The following is a 17,217-nucleotide window of genomic DNA, read 5'->3' as shown; positions in this document are numbered from 1 at the left end:
TGAATTAAATACAGTCTAGTATAAATTTATATTTACAATAATGAAGTAATGACACGCTAGTTATAGCACAGAGTAGGCATACTTGATTAATATAACATTTGTTGCCTAGATGAGAAGCTCCGCATCAATTCAAACCAGAATGTGGTTGATTTTTTAACATGAAAATGTAACATTAAAAAAATGAATGGATTTGCAAAAACGTACGACTAAAAAGACAATTCAGTATTTTTCCTGGATAACAATAATGATGATTAGGATTTAATGTACAATATTTCGAATAGCATTAATTAGAACAAAACTTCAGGTTCACTGTCTGTAATCTGAACCAGAACCGATGGAAATCGATCCGTCAGAGATCTATTATTCTAGTCGGACGGATTTTCATCGATTGCTTCGGCCTTCTGAGCGCAGAATCTTGAAAAGTGGCGGACAAGCATTATAATTTTATTGCTAATCAAATGCATTGTACCAGGCAACACGTTTTACAGTTCGCTATTGTGAACTGTAAAGTGCAGAGTGTCAAAATGTGATACTATATGCCAAGGTAATGTACAGGATAAGACTAGTAACCACTATGCTTTGATTAGCTAGCTAGCTAATAGGCGCGCGACAGTTACTCTGATTTAGCCGCTAGCTAGCACCAAGCGAATCTTAGCTACTGTGACAACTTTTGAATAATGTCAACCTCGGCTGCAGAGATCAGCTGCAGACTATAGCCGGAATCTCGGTGCAATGGAAAGCCTATTCAAGTGGTTTTCTAGTCAAACCTGAGGGACAGCGCACTAGCTTGAGCCACCATGGCTGAGAGACTCAACCCAAACAAAACTAATCAGCGAAGTCTATCTGCCTCAAAGAAAAAAAGAATCTTGAAAAATGGAGGGACCGGAACGAGTCCCATCACCTCCTTCTTCAACAATACCCCACCATCTAAACTGCCCTGTCCTCTGTGTGGCCAGATGGTCCTTAGGTTTAAGATAAATGAGCACATTGATTCACAATGCCAGAACCTTCAAAGGGATAACAATGACGAGGCGGCTTCCTTCAGTAGTACTGCTGTGTCTAAGCTGCCATTGTCACCTCCTCGAAATAGCCCCAAGACCCCAGACCAGGACGACACATGCCTTTCCAAGGAAGCAAAGGAAGAGCCCAAGACAAGCCCTTATTTCAAAAAGCAGATATCACATGAAGTGAGAAGAAAGCGTGTGGTAAGGACCATCAGTCTCGGTAGCTTGTCTTCCAAGTTATCCAGTAAAGGCCTCAAATCTCCAGATGGCTCTCGGCCACCGAATGTGATAGAGCTTTCTTCGGAGGAGGAGGAGGAAGACTCTGGGAAGCTGAGCGGCTCACAGAAGGAGAACCATGGAGTTACAGGTGACAACAAAACAATTATATTAGCCACTGAATCAACCAGTTCTATTGAAGTAGAGAGTCCATCAGAGAAACATGGGGATGATCTTCCTCCAGTGGTTTCTCTGGCTGCTTCCAGACTAACGAAGAGGAAGAAAGGGGAGAGATCTGGCGAGAGCGGTTCAGAACAGAGGACCTCGGCACTCAGTAAGAAAGTCAGATATGTGGAGAACAGTGAGCCAGTCGAGGCTGAGTCTAGCAAACACACGACAGGGGCATCTGACTGCAGCCAACACAGATCAGAGCCCACTTCAGATGTGTTTAGTGACTCTTCATTAAAGAGCGGAACAAAGCAGGCTCTCGTTGGAAGCTCTGTAGTTTTGGACGGTGATGATCTGACTGAACCCGGTGCAGGGAAAGCGGCTGAGGAAGCGGACACCTCAGACCCATCGCGGTTATCATACTATCTCCGTAACTTTCGGACTGTGCTAGAGGCCGTACTGGAGAATGAGGATGACAGGGAGCTGTTCAATCAGGATGATCTGTCTGTCATACACATGTTTGAAAGGCTCTCGGGTGAGTTGAAATGTCACCTGTTTGTTGTGTATGTTATACCTGTTTGTTTTCTCTAATTGGCTGTTCTTGTTACCTAGCTATATATGTTTTATTATGTTTTCCTAGTTGTACCTTTTTCTCCTCTAGTGCCTGGACAGAAACTGTACGTTAGACTGTTCCAGAGGAAGCTGAAATGGCTCCAAGTGAACAAGCTAGGTTATGCTGAAATTAGCGCTGACCTGAGTCCTGTTGTTCAAGAGCTGGTTGATAGCAGCTTCCTACAGACAGGTGGGAGACTGTCACTTGAGGTTGTCCACTTTGGAAAGTCACTCCCCTCACTTAGAATCTATACTTAAATCCCTCTTTCTGTATGACAGAAAATGACCTCCAGGAGCTCGGGGAGGTTCTGGACCTGCTGCCCGTCCCAGAGCTCCGGAACCTGGCCAAGGCCTTCCGCCTCGGAGGGTCTGGGACTCCGAAACAGCAGCTAGTGGACGGGCTTCTCCGTCTGAGCAGACAGAAGTCTCTCTTTGCTCTGGCTCCTGGTCAGAATAACACCGGGGCCATCATTCTTAAAAAGTGAATACATCAAAATGAGTTAACGTGCGATTCTGGTGATTTTATTTATCATGGCGTCCCTACATGATCGACCTATGTTCTGCTCACCTCTGTCTTCATTTGATCCTACAGGGCCAAGCAACTGGCCAGTTCCTGTGTGCGTCTCCACCGAGGACCTCGAGCTGTCTTCTCTCGGGTTCTCCTCCTGTTCTCTCTGACTGACTCCATGGAGGAGGAGGACATGGCTGCCGGAGGTCAGGGCCAGCTCTACACCGTCCTCCTGGTTAACTCTGGCCGTCTGGCCTTCCCTGACTACACCGTGCTTCGCCGCACCAAGCTGTTCCGGGACAGAGAAGACCTCATCAGGTCAGATTCAGAGGAAGAATTGGTCATGATGACCAACACGGACAGTAATGTGATCATGTCATTTTCAGTCCCGTTTTCCTCCTCCTCACTTATCTTTATGTCAGGGCACGTTTCGTTTTCCTGCGTTATTGCAAATGTGCCTTGGAGTGTTCAGACGTTCCCATCCATCATGTCAGGTACGAGGCGGTCATGCGCACCCTGCAGGAGGTGATCACAGCCATGCAGGCAGGCCACTGGGACGACGCTCTGCTGCTTTACACCTCAGCCAAAGCGACCTGGCAGGAGCTGAGGATGACACACGACCTCAGGTACCACACGACTCATATTCACCCAGAGGTGCTTATGAGCTTTCTCAGAGTCCCACGTCAGAGGGCTGCTTGTTGACTCCTGAGTGTTTCTGTCAGAGCAGTCATGAGGAGAACCTTCCGGTGTTCCTGCGCTGCTTCACCACAGGATGGGCGTACACTCGCGTGTTGTCTCGAGGCGTGGAGATTCTACAGAGGCTGCGACGCTATGAGGTGACTGTGCTTTACGTGAACATGTCCGAAAAGTCACTGGATTATGTTTTTGTAGTTGTTTCTGTTGACGGTTGGAGTGTGTCATGCTTGTGTTAGGAAGCGGTGGAGGAGCTGCGCTCCTTACTGGGCCAGTCTGTATACTGTCCTGACAGCAGGGGGCGATGGTGGGACAGGATAGCGCTCAACCTGCAGCAGCACCTAAAACAGCCTAAGCAGGTTTGTGGCAATATTTTTTAACCTCTACAAAAGCATTCCTGGCTGGTTGTCCAGACTCCCTCCCCCAGCATATCAGCCCTTAATTAGACTTTTGCAATGCCAATGTCTGTTTTACAGGCCATTGCTGCTATCAGCGAGGGTCTGTCAGACCCTCTGGTGCGCACCGGTCATCAACTGTCCCTCCACCAAAGAGCCTCCAGAATGAAGGAGTCTCCTAGCTTCAAGAAGTACCGCCTTGAACTCCAAGACCTGCCAACCATCCATGTCAAAGATGTCACTCACGTAAGGCCAACTGAGATGTTCTACGATTTAAACTGCCTTGGGAAAAAAAAGACACCGCTCTAAAACATTAACATTTAGTCATTTATCAAACACTCTTATTCAGAGCGACTTACAGTAAGTACAGGGAGAGTAGGGCAAGTAGGGTGAAGTGCCTTGCCCAAGGACACAACGTCATTTTGCACGGCCGGGAATCGAACCAGCAACCTTTCGAATTACTAACCCAATTCCCTAACCGCTCAGCCACCTGACTTCACAAGTCAGATTGTTTTCGTTTTGCCTCTAGGTGACCATCCGAGGCCAGCTGTTCCCTCATGAGGGAGGAACAGGGAAATCTGTGTTTCTCCTGCCAACTGAGGAGGAAGGGGGAGACGCGACTGTCATGTGCTCTGTGGAAGAGCTGTCACTGGCACACTACAGACGGAATGGCTTTGACCAAGGCAAGTTGTTTGTATAAAAATGCATCAGAATCAGAATTGTGTTTAATCACCAAGTAAGTGGTCACAAACCAGGAATTTACTTTGGTGGGCAGGTGCATACACTTTAAACCTCATGAACAAAGAAAAAATGTACAACAAAATAAAACAAGCCATTGGTAATAATCTTCTTTATTATAGTCAGTGTAATTATGTGCGGATTAATTTTTGTTTTTGTTCTATGTAGGCATTCATGGAGAGGGATCGACATTCTCTACTCTGTTTGGTCTCTTGATGTGGGATATCATTTTCATGGATGACATTCCAGATGTTTTCCGAAACCCCTACCAAGTAGGCACAAACCCGTCCAACACTAATAGCCATCTCCAGCTAGATATCCCTTCTGAAATGTGTCTGAACCTTCTCATGTGACAGACCTGTCCATTGGACCTTTTCACTGACCGCTTCTATGAGAATCGGAGGGAGGCCGTAGAGACGCGTGTTCAGATGCTCCGCGAGGCGTCTGTGGATACGCTCCACAACCTGCTGTTTGACACCTGGACCTCGCAGGAGGGACGGGAATGTTCCCTGGTCAGCTGGGAGCGCTTCTCCTCTCTGGAGCAAGCTCAGGTAACGACAACAAGCCTCTTGAATGATTACCTACAGGGTTGCTATGTACTCCAGGTAGTTACAGGGATTTACGACTACCCTGTCATGTCTTGTCAACGACATGGTAATGATAGTGTCAGTTATTTAGTAACATTTTGGTAGGTAAGTGACACACCATAGCGCTTTGAAGACGTTCTGATTTAACACATTCTAAATGACCTATATCTGGGCAGAGTCTTGTGTCTTGTCTGGGAGGAACCCTCTTGGGAGGGGTAATCGCTCGGATGGTAAAGGATTACCGACACTGTCGAGCAGGTCTACCTGACCTGGTGGTGTGGAACACCTCGAACAACAGCTACAAGGTGAGCTCACAATTACCTCGTGTTAAACCCTGTGGTGATAGTTATATCCCCAACTTATAATCAACCAGTGCAAAGTTCATAATGTCTGTTGTACACTGTTGACTGGAGAAGGCTCTCTGTGTTACAGCTGGTGGAGGTGAAAGGGCCCAGTGACAGGCTGTCCCAGAAGCAGCAGATCTGGCTGGATGAGCTGCAGAGTCTGGGTGCAGATGTGGAGGTCTGCCACGTGACAGCCACAGGAGCCAGGGGCGCTCGTCTGGAGTGACGCACACAGCTGCATCTGACTGGGATGGCTGAAGTAGCTTTTTGAGGGTGCTAATTATGACTGAGAACCCCCTTGAACTGACACAGCTGATAATCTGGCTGGTCTGGTGAACAGCATGGTTTTACATCTCTTAAGATTTGTTGTTGTATCATATGTTAAAATGAATTAAATTAATGCTTTATTACACTGCTTGGTTGGATGTACATCAACATGTGTGTGTGAGCCATAAACTGCTGTATTGCTCTTCAGAAATTATAGATTGCTAGCAGAGGAACCTTTCAGGTATGTCAACGTAGGTTTAAAAATATATATATTCTCAAGGTTGAACATTTTTGAAAAAGAAATTCTAAAAAGGTTTTGAAAGGTAGAAAGGTCAAATATTTTGCTGGTGATGGTTGCTTGTCGTAGCGTGACACATTTATATTTTTATATCAGTATATTGGGGGGGACAATTTGACCAGATTTGAATATTGGGGGGGATTTATTATGATAACGGCGTTGCTTGAACTTCAGTGAAAAAGTGTAGTCAGCACTTCAACTTTAAAAACATCTCTTTTTAAAGTACCCGTACTTTTACTTGAGTGAAGGATGCGTGTACTTTTTCCATCTCACCTCTAATGATCCAGTTGATCATCCAGTTGCTGGGGTGGGTTGGAGAAAAATCCTACCGGAAGGTAACCCTCTTAGGCAGGCACGGGGTTGGAAACACCTGTCAGAGTATACTGGTACGTGTAGTAAAATACCTACAGTGTGTTATGTGGGGGAAGGGATGTCATTAAGATCCCAACTGCGTCTGACGTCAGGGCGTTGAGAAGAAGGGGAGGTGATGAGAGGAAGCTGCAAAAACACAGGGCGGCTGCGCCTAGCTAAGTAGGACAATAAAGTGATAACACTATCAATGCTCTAACAATGGGTTTGACGGATATGCTTCTCTTGGAATTAATTTTCATTATTTATGTAATAAACTGTGCACAAGGTGAGTTGCCATATTTCAATTGATTAATCGAAAAAGCGACATACACGAAGGAATTGGACAGGAGAGAAAAGATATCGCGAGCCAATGGCTAGGCAAAAACAGCGGACTAGCCATGGCCTGGTTGTTTTGAACAAGATTGCGTCCTTCAATTTGATTTCTCTCAACCTCACCGCCACATTTATTTAATAGTTTCCAGTTAATTAGTTAAATCTGCCCATTTTCTATTTACAAGTACCTATATTGACTATTGTCGGTTTGACACTAGTACTACCACCCGACACGGCTAGCCAACATATAATCTAGGCTAACTGACTAGCTAGCTAGCGAACAGTTATTTACTACCAAGTCTGGGAGTATCGCGTTAGCTAAGTTTGATAGCTTGCTCAGTTATTAATGTAAACACGCAATACTGATCTAAACGTTGTTTTTGAAATGTCTTATTTTTTGCAAAATTCCATGTTGTCATTTAGCCACAGTTTCATTAGATAGCACAGCAAGTAGGCGTTACGTTCTTCATTATGCTATCTGATTGTCTATTGTATTGCAAGCTAACTAGCTGCCTAGTCAAAAGCACCAGTACAGAAACAATGACCGGATTCTTCTTAGCAAGCGTAGCTAAACCTTATTGTGTTTCGTAGCCATGCAATGCTTTTTACTTTTCAACAGAAGCCCTAGGGATTCCTACTAGTACACCTCCTAATTCCCAATATGATGTAGTCATGACTAATTAACAGGCATTGCTATATTATTTTAACAAATATGCAACCCCTGATCACTTAAACGCACAAATGATGGCTTGTGGTAGTTGGATCATTTAATTTGTTTGCGAAAACTACACGTTTAAGCAGTCGTCAATCATGCGAAATATATATTTCTGATGCTGACGTATCGATCTTCGATGCCATTCAATATATTTGTTGATGTTTTCTTCTTGTAATAATACGTTTTTGATTTAGCTTTATACTAGGCATGAGGTTGAAGAATTAGCAATCCCAACTATTTGGACAAGTTTATATATAAAGAGGAATTTTAAGAAAAAGCATTAAAGACATTTGGTTTCTGGGACATTCAAAACAATCAAAAACGCGTCCATGCTTGAATTATCACATCTTTGATACTTTAATGTTTTCAAGTACAGATAAAGTCGGCCTATATGTGAATAGCAGGCCTATTTAATATTTTAGTAGTAATAGTATATATTATACTACTAATACAACTTGCATATTAGCAAACTATGTTGATTACTTTGATCTGGGTTGGAATGTGTTGTGTAGGCAACAATATGTTTATGGAACTTGCTAAAACTCCACTATCTTATGTCCAGGTTATTATGGAAACCCCCTGAATAAATACATCCGCCACTATGAAGGTCTGTCTTATGACACAGACCTGCTTCACAGCAAACATCAGAGAGCCAAGAGGGCGCTCTCCCACGAAGACAAGTTCCTTCATCTGGACTTCCATGCCCATGGAAGGTTGGTCGGTTTTCTTTCTAGAAATTGAAAAGTAAAGCATGGTTACGTTGTTGCAAAACATCCAAGTCCATGGTTCTTTATATACAGAATGATCATCTCGGTCACAGAAACTGCATGTCACTGGTGGATGCTTTTAGAAGCACATCATCATTTAATATCCTGTACCTTTAAAAAGAGCTGTGTAGCTGTGTCAGAGAGCGGTGTTGGGTCTAAGCTGAGAGACCCAGTGGAGACCATCTGGCAGGGAGTTTGGCGAGGACCAGGCCTCTTCCTGCCAGTGGCCAGGCCCAGTGCTTTGAGGCTCAGATGCAGCTTGATAGGGAAGGGGAGGAATAAGGGCTGAGCAAACAAACAAATAGAAGCAAGGTGTCAGCTGCTCAGAAAAGTAGGACTCTCCAAAGCTTGCTGCCCTCCTGGCTTAGCATGAAACAACGCTAATTCTTTGCCATATGGACAATGTCTGTTTCTGTGCTATTCCAGATGATATCTTATTCTTTTAGATAAATCTCTGCCTTATATTTTATTATATATAGCCAGCAGCCTTCTACTTTTAGAGAAGATATAAGTATCACTTAATTTGTCACTTGTTTGCTTCTTTGGTCTCTGTCAGTAAGAAGAAAAAACCGCAGTTGAAAAACACCAAATTGTTTTTCTATGTGCTACTCGCATAAAATTATGTTAGCAACTTCTACTGAAGCATAAGGAAAAGCTTTATGTATTTTCTTCTATCTTTTTCACTGAGCCAGTGGCCTTGCTTTTATTTCAGTTTTCCTTTTCATTTGCCCCCCCCCCCCCCCCCCCCTCTAAGTGCCGAATAACATCACCAACCTCTCTCAGCCCTGCCAAGTTCAGACCTCTGCCCCAACCTGGGGGCACATGCTCAGAGTAACACGTTCCTGACCCTCATCTTGGGTGTCTGTCCTCAAGAGAAAGTACCCGTAACAATGAAATCTGACTTGGATTCAGGATGACACTTATCGTCTTCCTTTTTGTTGTCTAATGTTTTCGTAGTGAATGGATAAGCAGACCCCCCCCCTCCCCGGAGGGTTAGGCCTGTTGTTCAGTGACTTTCTTTTGTTCTGTCCTGGACACACTTGTGCATCTGTTTCCTGTGCGCTGACTCTGTTTCCTCGGTTCTCAGACACTTTAATCTGAGAATGAAGAGGGACACCACCCTGTTTGTCCCGGACCTGAAAGTGGATATGGGAGGGGAAGAGACCACGTATGATACCTCCCACATCTACACTGGAGAAATATATGGTACGCTTAACACCTTCCTGTCTCTGTTTTTCATAGTTCTGGGGGCAAATCAAGTTTTCTTGAACTTTGGGAACCAGGAAGGATAGAGGCAACCACCTCACTGATGTTTATGGTCAAACCAATTTAAAAAGCTGGAGAGAAGTCTCTGATGCTGCCTTCAGTGTCTGTCTCTCTGAGTCGGGCTATCTGAGTCGGGCTCTCTGAGTCGGGCTCTCTGAGTCGGGCTCTCTGAGTCGGGCTCTCTGAGTCGGGCTCTCTGAGTCGGGCTCTCTGAGTCGGGCTCTCTGAGTCGGGCTCTCTGAGTCTGGGTCTCTCTCCACAGGGGAGAAGGGTACCCTGAGCCACGGCTCCATCGTGGAGGGCAAGTTTGAGGGCTTCATCCAGACCTACCAGGGGACGTTCTACGTGGAGCCTGCTGAGAGATACCTGAAGGACAAAGATGTACCCTTCCATTCGGTCATCTACCATGAAGACGACATCAGTGAGTCCCTTCCTCACACACACACTCCCACATTTTTATTCTAGATCCTGATGATACAGAGACTCTCCTGTGTTCCCCAAGGCACCAATTAGCAGTCTCTTCTGGGCCACTACAGCTGGGCCACTATAGCTGGTCCACTACAGCTGGGCCACTACAGCTGGGCCACTACAGCTGGGCCACTACAGCTGGGCCACTACAGCTGGGCCACTACAGCTGGGCCACTACAGCTTAATTAAGTGGCCTGTCTGTACAGTGTTGGTACACTGCATACTAGCCACAGTGCCATGTGCCATGCAAAGTTCAACAGCAAACAAGGTCTTACATTGGTCCGTAGGGACGACTAATTATCTTCTGCCTGTGGCACTGCCTGCTCATGAGTATGTAGAGAAAATGTGTGATAAATGTATTATTTGCGCTTTGAGAGCATTAGAGAAAGGCAAATGGCCAGCAACGTTGGCAAGAGAACCATTATCTCGACCGTTAGAGGAGCTCTTAAGTGCATTTCTTCAGAGACAATAGAGGGTTCTGAGGCTAAGTGCTTCAAATGGTCTGGGTTAATGTAAACAATGTGCTGTCCTTTTCCCTCAGACTATCCACACAAGTATGGGCCAGAAGGAGGCTGCGCTGACCACTCTGTATTTGAGAAGATGAAGAAGTACCAGAGCTCTGTTGTAGAGGAACCAGCCTTGGTAAATCCATACCACACAGCCACAACTTTACTGTCTGCTTGTCATAGATCAACACAGATCATAACTGTTATCTGCTTATATTTCCCTAATGGTTGCATGCAGAATCTTTGGTATCAAAACTTTGGTTTAGGTATATTTGATGACCTAAAAATACGGCACATGTTTTATTCAGCCACCTCTGGCCTGAAAATGCTGCATATGATTTATTTAACCGCCCCTATCTGTTTCTTCTTCGCCCGCCCTGCTCCAGGAGCAGAGCGAGGATGCACCCTCCGACCCTGTTCTGCTGAGGAAGAAGAGGATGGCCCAGGTGGAGAAGAACACCTGCCAGCTCTTCATCCAGACAGACCACCTCTTCTTCAAGTTCTACAAGACCAGAGAGGCGGTCATAGCACAGGTAGTGCAGGACACGCCAGCTTTCACTGGGACCCAAGGGGGGTGCAGTTCCATTCCAGTGTGAGGAACGAGTGCTTTTATCTCCCTGCTCCAGATCTCCAGTCACGTTAAGGCCATCGATGCTATCTACCAGGGAACAGACTTTATGGGCATTCGCAACATCAGCTTCATGGTGAAAAGAATCAGGGTGAGTTTCGAGATTCATTCAGTCGTTATGAACGCAAACCTGACTCACTGTGGGTGAAATGCTACTCTCATGTTATGCTGGCATTGTTACTTTCCTTGAGCTGCGTGTGTGTTTCTCTTTCTGTCTCTCTCTCTGTCTCTCTCTCTGTCTCTCTCTCTGTCTTTCTCTCTGTCTCTCTCTCTGTCTCTCTCTCTGTTTCTCTCTCTGTCTCTCTCTCTCTGTCTTTCTCTCTGTCTCTCTCTCTTTCTCTCTCTCTGTCTCTCTCTCTCTCTCTCTCACGCGCGTGTGCGCTGTACAGATCAACATGACCAGTGATGAGAGAGACAGGTCCAACCCCTTCCGCTTCGCCAACATCGGTGTGGAGAAGTTTCTGGAGCTGAACTCAGAGCAGAACCACGACGACTACTGCCTGGCCTACGTGTTCACTGACAGGGACTTTGACGACGGCGTTCTGGGCTTGGCCTGGGTGGGGGCCCCTGCAGGTAACGCCTCCATCACCCTCTAGTCAACACCGTCAGGGTTACAGCCGCAGATGTAGTCAGTCAGGTAGTGAAGCCATGACTTGGTTAGGTTTTAGCTTCCCATGTGCATGACAATTCCATATTTGGGGAACTCTCTGCTGACAGGCTTGGCTTGTGTTCACAGGCAGCTCAGGGGGCATCTGTGAGAAGAGCAAGTTATACTCGGATGGTAAGAAGAAGTCTCTGAACACCGGCATCATCACCGTGCAGAACTATGCCTCGCACGTCCCACCCAAAGTCTCTCACATTACCTTCGCTCACGAAGTCGGACACAACTTCGGCTCCCCGGTGAGTTTAGAAGGATAATGAGTGCCTCTCCGCTCAGTGCAAGTGAGGCTTAGAGGCGCTAGTGTGACTCATTTTAATCCCCTCTTAAATCCTGAACCAAGATTGCTTCCCCCCCCCTGTCCTCAGCATGACTCTGGGTCAGAGTGCACTCCGGGGGAGTCCAAGAGCCAAGACAAGAAGGAGAAGGGGAACTACATCATGTACGCCCGGGCCACCTCGGGAGACAAGCTCAACAACAACAAGTTCTCCATCTGCAGCGTGCGCAACATCAGCCAGGTGCTGGAGAAGAAGAGGGGCAACTGCTTCGTCGGTACGTTGTGTTTGTTGTGTTTGTAGTTAGGCCACGTCTCTGGTGTAGATCCCTCTCCACAGAGAGGAGAGGCATTTCTGTGTGTTTGTTTTCTTGGTGTAAACACACACACGTGCACGGCTACAGAGTCTGGCCAGCCCATCTGTGGTAACGGCCTGGTGGAGCCTGGAGAGGAGTGTGACTGCGGCTACAGCGACCAGTGCAGGGACCAGTGTTGCTATGACGCCAACCAGCCCGACAACAAGAAGTGCAAGCGAAAGCCAAACAAAGTCTGCAGGTAATTCAAATGGCCAACAGGCAGTGGCTTTCCTTTGGTTTCCCCTCCAGTGTTTCTCACACAAATCAACCTCCTGGAAGCGACGTGTAGCAAAGCCGACTGAACTCTTTTGTGCTCCCTCAGTCCCAGCCAAGGCCCCTGCTGTACTCACGAGTGCACTTACAAGGGCCGCAACGACAAGTGCAGAGAGGAGTCGGAGTGTGCCCACCAGGGCATGTGCAACGGGGGCACGGCCCACTGCCCCACCTCCGAGCCCAAGGCCAACTTCACCGCCTGCCACGGGGAGACCCAAGTCTGCCTCAACGGGGTAAGTGGGCTGCCTGCTGGAGGTGTGCTGGGCGTGCCACTGTCCTGGGCCTCCCTCCCCCCTTCCCTGGGAGCCCTCTTGTGAGGACGCCGATTAACCTTTCTCCGTGCTCCTCTTCTCCCTGCTCCTCCTCTACCTGCTCCTCCTCTCCCTGCTCCTCCTCTCCCTGCTCCTCCTCTACCTGCTCCTCCTCTCCCTGCTCCTCCTCTCCCTGCCCCTGCTCCTCCTCTCCCTGCCCCTGCTCCTCCTCTCCCTGCCCCTGCTCCTCCTCTTCCTGCTCCTCCTCTCCCTGCCCCTGCTCCTCCTCTCCCTGCCCCTGCTCCTCCTCTTCCTGCTCCTCCTCTCCCTGCTCCTCCTCTCCCTGCCCCTGCTCCTCCTCTCCCTGCCACTCCTCTCCCTGTCCCTGCTCCTCCTCTCCCTGCCCCTGCTCCTCCTCTTCCTGCTCCTCCTCTCCCTGCTCCTCCTCTCCCTGCCACTCCTCTCCCTGTCCCTGCTCCTCCTCTCCCTGCCCCTGCTCCTCCTCTTCCTGCTCCTCCTCTCCCTGCTCCTCCTCTCCCTGCTCCTCCTCTCCCTGCTCCTCCTCCCCAGGGCTGCTCCGGCTCCATCTGTGAGAAGTACGGGCTGGAGGTGTGCACCTGCGCCAGCCAGGAGGGCAAGGACGAGACGGAGCTGTGCCACGTGTGCTGCATGGAGAAGAGTGAGACTTCTCCCCCGCTTGCCATACACATCTCCTCATATCCACACGCACACACACACACAATCCATCACGAGGCGTGTCAAGTGTTATTAGGTTGGGTGTTAAGGTGAAGCTCTTCATGTTCTGGCCGTTAAGGTGTGAGCTAATGGTCACTTCCTTCCCCTTGCAGTGAACCCCAACACCTGCAGCAGCACAGGCTCTGAGAAGCTGGCCCGCTTCTTCAATAAGAAGGTGACCACCCTACCCGCTGGATCCCCCTGCAACGACTTCAAGGGCTACTGCGACGTGTTCATGAAGTGCCGTCTGGTGGACGCAGACGGACCACTGGCCAGGCTCAAGAAGGCCATCTTCAACCCCGAACTCTACGAGAACATCGCTGAGTGGATAGTGGTACGTGTCTCACAGCATCCTCACCCCCCTCTCCCTCCCCAGGCGGATGTCCCTGTATGAACTGCCTGTTTCTATGATCTCCATCCAGGCACACTGGTGGGCCGTCCTGCTGATGGGCATCGCTCTGATCATGCTGATGGCCGGCTTCATTAAGATCTGCAGCGTGCACACTCCCAGCAGTAACCCCAAGCTGCCCCCGCCCAAACCACTACCAGGTGAGCAGCAGCCAGCCAGCCTTTCCGTCCAACAATAAACACTTAACAAACAACCCACCGGGGAACGCCAACCACATGGTTGAGACCTGGAAGTCGTCTTGTTCTGAAGTGCTGAACTAACACCCAGTCACCCCCCTCCCTTCTCCCCCCCGACCAGGCACCCTGAAGAGGCGGCGTGCCCAGCAGCAAGCCAGCTCCCAGGTGCAGCACCAGTCCCAGCACCCCCACTCCCACCAGCACGCCGGGCAGAGGCAGCCTCAGAGGCAGCCTCAGCCTCAGAGGCAGCCTCAGCCCCAGGCCCAGAGGCACAGCCGGCAGCCCAGGGAGAACTATCAGATGGGCCAGATGCGACGCTGAGACCAGCAGGCCGTACCTTGGCTCCTCCTCCTTGTGCCTACAGTGGGATAAAACAGTCACTCCATCCAAAGAATAGCCTAAACCAGTCACCCGATCATCGTCACACCCTTCATCCACCAAACAGCCCGACAAACAGACCGCGAGAAATAGAGAAGCGACAGAGTGGCCCTGCCGTGAGATCGTCCATCCTGCCTGGGATGCAGACTTGGACCCCCCCGAGCCATTTCCAACGCGGCCGTCTGGCATTTCTCCTTCTCCCCCCCCCCTATTTTTTTTTTTATTGGTTTGTTTTTAAAGGAGTAAAGGAATCATGCGTAGCTTTAGTACCTTCTGTGATGATTTTGGTTTTTGTTTTCTCCTTTCCAATTGCTAAGTCCTCTCAAGTGACACACCTGCGGCTGCTGGATTTGTCTTCTGCCGTCCCAGCCAGGGAACCGAGAGGCATTCGGTAGAGATCTTCAGCACTTTTTGGGGATTTTCCACCTTTTCAAAACGTCAAAAGACACAAGCTCTTGTCTCTCATGCAGACCATCCTCTGCATGTGACTGTACAGATTTAAGTGTATCATAAGTGAATACAAACTATTTCTTCTACTGTAAATGTATGATTCTTTACTGGTTTCGGTTAGTACTCTCAGGACTCTAAACACACAAATGAAGGTATCTGCGAAGATGAACTCTTGAGTGCTGGAGTGGGGGGGGGGGGGGGGGGGGGGGGGGGAGGGAGATCTGATGGTGGTTCGTCTTCCCCTACTGCAGTCGGATCAGGAGGCAGTCTCAACATCACGTTAGGTTACTGGACATGGATGCTAAACGTCAAGGTCACCATATCCCACTTTTGACCTGGAGGGACGTTCAAGATCCAAATCTTCATCTGCTTTTGTTTTGTTGCTAACATCTCGTACTGTTCACACCATGTAACATTTAGGGATAGTCAAGGAACAGGAGGGATCCTCACTAGGTTTGACACACTTTTATTGTTGCTGAAGAATGAATAACCACTAACTTAAGATAAGAATTCTGCCTGTGTAGTTCATAAATGCAGGCAAATGAAGGCAGACTTAGGGCTTACAATAGGTCAGAGAGTGTATTAATGTTACAGTGCTAGGTTTACGTGAGTGTGGAAAGTGTGAAATTGCTAAATATTTCCAATATGGATGTAAAAAAAAACAAAAGAAAAAAAAATGACTCCATGCTCTTGCTTTTCACATCAAAAGTGTGCTCTGAAGATGATGGTCAGTATGCAGACACATTAATTACATGTAACTACAGCGAACAAAGGTCTGTTGTCACTATAACCTTGCTATGACAGCTCGTTGTATCTAGTCTTAAAACGGTGACAATGGTGACAAAAGATTGAGATTGGAATCAGTGGCATACTGAAGCCCATGACAGCTGTGTGTCAGGGGCTAGTAGCTGTATGGAATGAATGATCATTATTCTTCTATTTCCTCAAACAGATCTCCTGCCCAATGTTTCTGCAGGTGTTTGTTCTACAACGCCAGAGGCCCAGCAGGGCAGATGAGCAGGCGTACATGACCTTGTCATAAATGTCTCTTGACCAGAGATCTGTAAAGAGCAGCCCCATCGCATCCTTTAGTGTCACAGTGGTTGGAAAGGGCCAGTAGGTTTGGAGAAGCCATACACTAGTTGGGACAGATTAAGCCTCAGGTTTGGAGGTGATGGGGACTGCCATGGTGCGCTTGATATGAGCTTGGGGGTTTTCCTCCTGCCCTCTTAACACGAAAAAGTGGGGGCAATGCTAGCGGCTTCCAAGATAGTTTGCTATCCCATCACCTCTCTGTGGCCAAGCATGCACAGGTCTGTAGGAGACGCTAGAGTCTGTCTGTCTCACATCAACTCATTTGTTTCCCATCGTTGAGGAATTATTGAGATTAGGGGTTGCTAAACTCATTTGGGGGTTTTACCGTATAAAGGAGTAGAAGCGGTTTTAAAATCATCTTATAGGCTAGTCCACTAATACTAGCCCAGATTATATCCTTGTGAACTTGTACAGTACTTGGAGAATTGGAGTTTTATTTGAAGATGAAGACTTTTTGATACGTCTGTTCTTTTTTGTATTCTAATTCCAGATTTAAAAAAATTCCAAGATGTTCATGTGACAAAACTTCCCTCTCTTCTAAGTTATTTATGTTCCTATATGTGCTAGTTGAAAGGGGGTTTGTTACAGATATTCTTTTCTCCACTATCACCAGTGGTAAAAACAATTCAGTGTAATGGACTTTGTGTCATTCTAATTTTTGTCTTCTGTTATCCTGTGGCATGGTTTGGGTAGACGAACAGAAGAATAATGCCTGTAAATTTACTTTCATTTTAATTTTGTAGTACCGGTAAAGTTTTTAGATAAACGTGCACTGAAATGTCCAAATTGATTTGAAATGTTGTAGGTGATGTAGGCCGAAAGAACACGATTAAAAAGTAATACTACTGTCTGATTTTAATGTTCACTGTGTTTTATACAGTATCAAAATCTTTTGTTCACTTTGAACATTTTTACAAAAAAAAAAAAAAAAACGGTTTCAAATTGTATTGTGCGAAGAGATGTAATTTTTGGAGTACTTGAAATGCATTAATTAAAAGATTCGTTCAAAATAAACTGGACAATTGCCTACTGTTTTTATTTTTGTGTGATACTGAAGACACACTGTAGTTAAATGTTCTGTACTGTGAACTCTTACCAATAGGACAGGGGACCTTTTGAATATATTCCTACTACTGTCTGTGTTTAGGCTACGAGAAACTTTGCTGCATAGGTAGGTACTAAATATACCGGTACTAGAGGTGGTAGAGATGGGTATTACCACTCTGCAATACCACAGCTTGCCACCAGAGAGCTGTGTGCATCTGACACCAGCCATAAGGCCATGAGAATCCAAGTTG

At 47.2% G+C, this 17,217-nt stretch overlaps 2 protein-coding genes across 2 annotated transcripts; both read left to right on the top strand.

The window, feature by feature from the left end:
• Positions 1–381: 381 nt before the first annotated feature.
• fan1 (FANCD2 and FANCI associated nuclease 1) lies at positions 382–5,688 on the top strand. The gene is made up of 13 exons (XM_047033887.1): positions 382–1,923; positions 2,050–2,190; positions 2,280–2,481; positions 2,593–2,826; positions 3,003–3,134; positions 3,236–3,344; positions 3,441–3,560; positions 3,678–3,842; positions 4,126–4,279; positions 4,503–4,606; positions 4,691–4,885; positions 5,098–5,226; positions 5,354–5,688. Exons 1-13 carry the CDS (start codon positions 798–800, stop codon positions 5,489–5,491), a joined length of 2,949 nt encoding a protein of 982 aa, XP_046889843.1. The 5' UTR covers positions 382–797; the 3' UTR covers positions 5,492–5,688.
• Positions 5,689–6,298: 610 nt separating this feature from the next.
• LOC124476252 (disintegrin and metalloproteinase domain-containing protein 10-like) lies at positions 6,299–16,772 on the top strand. The gene is made up of 16 exons (XM_047033217.1): positions 6,299–6,467; positions 7,792–7,942; positions 9,084–9,202; positions 9,525–9,683; positions 10,272–10,372; positions 10,623–10,769; positions 10,863–10,955; positions 11,254–11,437; positions 11,601–11,764; positions 11,891–12,074; positions 12,201–12,351; positions 12,475–12,658; positions 13,247–13,355; positions 13,525–13,745; positions 13,834–13,960; positions 14,118–16,772. The coding sequence occupies exons 1-16, from the start codon at positions 6,401–6,403 to the stop codon at positions 14,315–14,317; spliced, it is 2,361 nt and encodes a 786-aa protein (XP_046889173.1). The 5' UTR covers positions 6,299–6,400; the 3' UTR covers positions 14,318–16,772.
• Positions 16,773–17,217: the final 445 nt, after the last annotated feature.

Source organism: Hypomesus transpacificus, chromosome 14 (assembly GCF_021917145.1).
Source record: "Hypomesus transpacificus isolate Combined female chromosome 14, fHypTra1, whole genome shotgun sequence".
NCBI classification, from domain to species: domain Eukaryota; kingdom Metazoa; phylum Chordata; class Actinopteri; order Osmeriformes; family Osmeridae; genus Hypomesus; species Hypomesus transpacificus.
The sequence above is the reverse complement of the archived record's forward strand: the minus strand, read 5'-3'. Positions and strand labels throughout refer to the sequence as shown.